This window comes from Galeopterus variegatus, unplaced genomic scaffold, assembly GCF_000696425.1.
Source record: "Galeopterus variegatus unplaced genomic scaffold, G_variegatus-3.0.2 Scaffold13986, whole genome shotgun sequence".
Classification (NCBI taxonomy): Eukaryota; Metazoa; Chordata; class Mammalia; order Dermoptera; family Cynocephalidae; genus Galeopterus; species Galeopterus variegatus.
In genome coordinates, this window is record NW_007740097.1 from 11,088 (window position 1) to 16,062 (window position 4,975).

A 4,975-nucleotide genomic window follows, 5' to 3' on the forward strand; every position below is an offset into this window, starting at 1 on the left:
GGACTGTCAAATGGAGAGGGAGGAACTATAGTTACTAGAGGTGGGAGGGGTGTCTGGTGAGAGGCTGGTTAATGGACACAAAATTACAGCAAGACAGGAAAAATAAGTCCTATTGGTATAAATAAGGTCGACCCAAGAATCTATAATTAACGATGATCTACTTCATGTTACCAAAAGACTAGAAGAAAGGGGATCAAATATGCACATCACAAAGAAATGATTGGGTTTTGCAAGGATGCATATGCTGATTGCCCTGAATGGATCATCACACAATGTACACATGTATTAAGATATAACTCTACAACTCATAAATATGTGCAACTGATATGTTTCAATAAAAAGTTTTTAAAAAAGGAATTAAAACAATTCTGGAATCTGGAAATACATTGCTGTTCATTCTCTACAAAACCTTCCCAATGGTCCCAATGAGATTTAAGTGCGCCTTTCTGTTCCAACAGTACATGCTTCTTTCCTGTCCTTGACAACATCATTCTATCATGCAGTATGTTTAGCTGTTTGAATGACTATCTCCCCCACTAGGTGACTCCTTTCCCAGGGGCAGGGACCATGTAAATTTCCTTTTGTATCCACAACAGCAATGTGTTCATAGAAGGCTATGTTCAGAGATTAATCCTTCATTTAACACAGATTTATTAAATACCCTGCTAAGTGCCAGTTGCTGTTTGTCATTTATGAAGAAACTCATGTGCTCTTATTCTCATATGTGTCTCTGCCCTTGAAGAATTTGTGGTCTGACACACTGATAAACGTTGGTTGGTTAATGAATGAAAGATAAAGATGAGTGTTACACGGCTAGGGACAGAACTTCAGTTACTGTCCCTAATTGTGGAGATAAAACAGGGAGAACAGGACCAAATGTCTTTAATTAAACATTTACCATATGCTGGACACTGTGCTAGGCATTTTACATAATAGCTTGTTTAGTTCTCAGAATAATTTCATATTCAATATTGTCCTTATTTTACATATGAGAGAGCTGCAGCCCCGTGAGGTTTGATAACATGTTGGTAAATACCAGATATTGATGAACAGCTTGCCAAGAAGTGTCAGGCAGCAGCCGACACTGATCTAAACAGAGGACAAACACTCTGAGCCTTTCTGTGAGGCTGCTGCCTGCCCTTAGGATACCTGCTTACCTGAGAAATTGTGAGAAGAAAGGAAATGAATATTGTAGCAGGCCACCCACTGCCAAAATAACACAGAATCAGCCAAGCCAGGACTTCCAAAATCAAGATCTGGGCAAGATGAAGGAAGAAGAAACCCAGGCTGGCATCGAACATGTTCATAGCCTCTAATGTCCTTCGCAGTTCTTGGAAATCTTCCACCAAGTGGGGCTGTGAAATAAATATTCGAGGAAGGAATTAGTGCCTTCGGTGGAAAGGGAACGCAAATGAATATAATTAATAATTTATTTTATTACTTTAGTGATAAATTTATTTTATTAATATGAATACATTTAATTGGCCAGAATTAAAAACAAAAACAAAGAACAAACAAGTGAAACCTTTAAAAAAGGTTATGCTGTTTTTGTTTTCTTCCCCCCTAGAGAAGAGGAAGATGAGTAGTGACTTGTAAACTGCCCTCAAACTGTGACAGAATTTAGAATTTGTTTTTTAGGGGGGAGGGGGAAAAAGAGGGGCATCAGTAGTGAGATACATAAGCCTAATAATAGTTGCCTTTTAAACCATCAGTATTATTTCAGGTGTTGACCGAACTCTGGTTATGCTTTGGGGAATTTGGTTGTCTGTATGGATTTGTGTCATTGCAGTTACTGGTATAGTTTACAAAGTGCTTTCCAAGTCATCACCTGTTTATAATGTGTACGAAGGGCTCTTGCATAAAAGAAGGTGATTATATAGAACAGTATAGTTAGATTACCTCTGAAGATTAATTTTCTGAGAGAGGTTCAGGGGATCCCAAGAAACAAGGTAGGATCTCTAGTGGTATTCGTGTGTGTGCTGGTTAGACTGGTCATGTAGAAGTGTATCGAGTACGTGCATGTAAGTGTGTGTTCATGTGTAATACTAGCATTGATTTACAAGCTTGCTACATCATACTGAGGAAGTGCAAGGGTTGGGTAGAAATATCTCTTGGCTTCTTGATAATAATGGATTTGAACCCAGGACAGCTGAGAAAGTGACCAGTATATGTAAAAAATAGCTGCATTGTACAGATGTTAGAAAGAAGAGAAACTGGAAGTAAAAAAGAAAGAACCATGAAAGTGATTCTAGAAGCCAAAAAATCTCATTTTGAAATTCAATGATGCAACTTTTAAAAGACCTGGCAAAAGTCTGGATAGGCTCATCTCTCCCATGCCCCATCACCCTTGGAATTCTGGTGGCCATAGATCATTTTAATAATTGTTTAATATTAACTGGTCATCTCTAGGGTGCCTCCCTGCCTGGTCATCTTTTCCAATCCATTTATTGTACAGAGTTGGGAGTCACCAAAGCCCAGAACAGTGACGAGTCTGAAACCATTAGCAAGTTGGTGACAGATGCCGGACTTAAAACCATACCTCCTGACAGTTTCATGCTGAAACACTAATATTTTCCATATAAAGTGACCTGAGAAGCAACAGAGATGTACTAACAACAATTTATAGTAGACTCTTACCCCTAGAACTCAACACACTTATAGATAGCGATTATCTTATAGCCCTTAGCTGTTAATGGGATTTTCTTTTTGTTACAGAAAATTTTTAGGAAAAACAATTAAGCTTTGCATCATTTTCTCTTTTTAACCCAGGACCATGTGACTCAAATGATGGAAAGATATCTGGAGGCTTGGAAATTACGAGTATCACCATTGAGTTCATGATAATGACAATATTTTAATATTTTAAATGTATCAGGCATTTACTATGTTCCAGACACTATTCTAAGCACTTTAAATGGCTTTACTTCTTTCAGTCATTTTCCCAATAGCTCTTATGAAGTTGGTACTACTGTTGTTGCTATTTCATGGGGAGAGAAATTGAGCCACAGAGAGGTTTGGGAACCTGCCTAAACCCATACAACTTAGGAATGGCAGGGCTGGGGTGTGAGCTCAGTCTGTTTAGCTTCAGACCCCACTCTGTTAAACAGCAATATGCTGCCTAACACACAGCCTTACGGGATGCACATGGGCTTAAAGAGTGAACCTACACGTTAGTCTCATAACCAGTTCTGTGTCCTGAGATTAGCTCTGCTCCTTCCATGAGTCTGTTTCACCATTTCTTAAAGAGGTGCTGTGGGTTGGATGTTTCTCCAAACTCACGGATGCTTGGTCTCCACTATGACAATGTTAAGAGGGTGGGAAATCCTATTGTGGTAATTGAAAGGTGGGGCCTTGAAGAGGTGATTAGACTGTGAAGACCGTGCCCTAGTAAATGTATTAATTCATTAAAGGTTTAATGGTGGTCATAGGTCATAGGGTGTGGCTCTGTTGGTTTTAAAAGGAGAGCATGTGAGAGTCTCTCTCTCTCTCTGCTTCTGCCATCCACCACATGACACTGTGCTTTGCTGTGAAAAGTCACTACCCCCCAACATGGCTCTTACCAGGTGTGTTCCCTGAACTTCGAACTTCCTAGCTTCTGAAACTGTAAGCAATAAATCATTTCTTTATAGATTACTCAGTTCCAGATATTTCTGTTATAAACAACAGAAATGGACTAATATAAGAGGGAATAAAACCCTTACTCTATCTGCATGACAGTGGCATATGGATCAGTACATTGTACAAATTATTTTAAAGGAATTAAGAATCAGATAAATGTTGCATGTTATAAAAAGTAAATTACAAAGTTTGAGTTGCTCAATACTAAGTAAAATCCTCTTAATCTTTGTGTAACGCCCCCCCCCCCCCCCCCCTAAGAGGGAATAAAACCCTTACTCTATCTGCATGACAGTGGCATATGGATCAGTACATTGTACAAATTATTTTAAAGGAATTAAGAATCAGATAAATGTTGCATGTTATAAAAAGTAAATTACAAAGTTTGAGTTGCTCAATACTAAGTAAAATCCTCTTAATCTTTGTGTAACGCCCCCCCCCCCCACCCCAGGACATTTTCAGTCTTACAGAAACCCTGTCCTTTAGAAGGTGGTATTTTGTGTAGCCAAAATATTAAAGAAAGAATGTCATCTGTGCTTGAGAATACTTAAGGGATTGTGGCCAGAGAGAAGTGATTTGGAGCCCCAGCTCTTTGATACACCAGTGGTGGGACTTTCAGACAGAAGTTTATTCTCCCTGAATAATAATTTCCCCATAGGTAAAAAGGGCTGTCATTAGTATACATTTACATCTCTCACTCAACAGCTATTTGTGGAGCTTCTACTACATGTCTGATCATGTGCGGGTCCTGAGGACACAGGGGTAGGCAAGACAGACATCTTCTCTGCACTTATGGAATGCAGTTTATAGTGGAACACAGACGTAGACATAAAACACATAATTACAAGCAGTCACTGAACAAAAATTACATGCATAAATTGCCTGGCATGAAGTAGGTACTTAGAGACATGGAATTACTGTTTGGTGCAGGGCCCAAAATTCCATTCCTTTGTCTAATAGAAGTTTAAGAGCTCTGAGGATCTAAAGAGGATGACATTGTTTTGAAATGTTTAGAATCCACTAATTTACTCTATTGTGGACACACCCAGGCATGACAGCCGGTTTCTCACAGAAAATAGCAAATTGGCCTCAAAATGTGCCTTGTCCCCATCCATCCATACATTTGGGTCTTGAGACCTCACTTACATTTTTGTTTCTCTCCTGGCTGGGCTCTCCTGGGGCAAGCTCTCCAATGAGCAGTGACTTAAGGAACAACTTCACAATATCAAGATCTAGGTGCATGGCCCTGAAGGCATCCTGTAAATCAGAAAAACCTGTTATTAGTTTAGAAGAGACATGCTTATCCACAGATTGGTCCCCCGCCTTTTTTTTTTTTTTTTTTTTTTTTTTCTTTTCCTTT

At 39.1% G+C, this 4,975-nt stretch overlaps 1 protein-coding gene across 1 annotated transcript in view; it reads right to left on the reverse strand.

The window, feature by feature from the left end:
• LOC103581809 (fatty acid desaturase 2-like protein FADS2P1) overlaps positions 1-4,975 on the reverse strand; it is a gene marked incomplete at its 3' end in the record, with an annotated part of 25,088 nt that overhangs the window by 10,101 nt on the left and 10,012 nt on the right. The window contains exons 2-3 of the mRNA XM_008563554.1: positions 4,762-4,872; positions 1,158-1,355 (exon numbers count right to left, since the gene is read on the reverse strand). Of these exons, the coding sequence (XP_008561776.1) occupies positions 1,158-1,355; positions 4,762-4,872 (309 nt within the window). The remainder of the gene's footprint in view (positions 1-1,157; positions 1,356-4,761; positions 4,873-4,975) is intronic.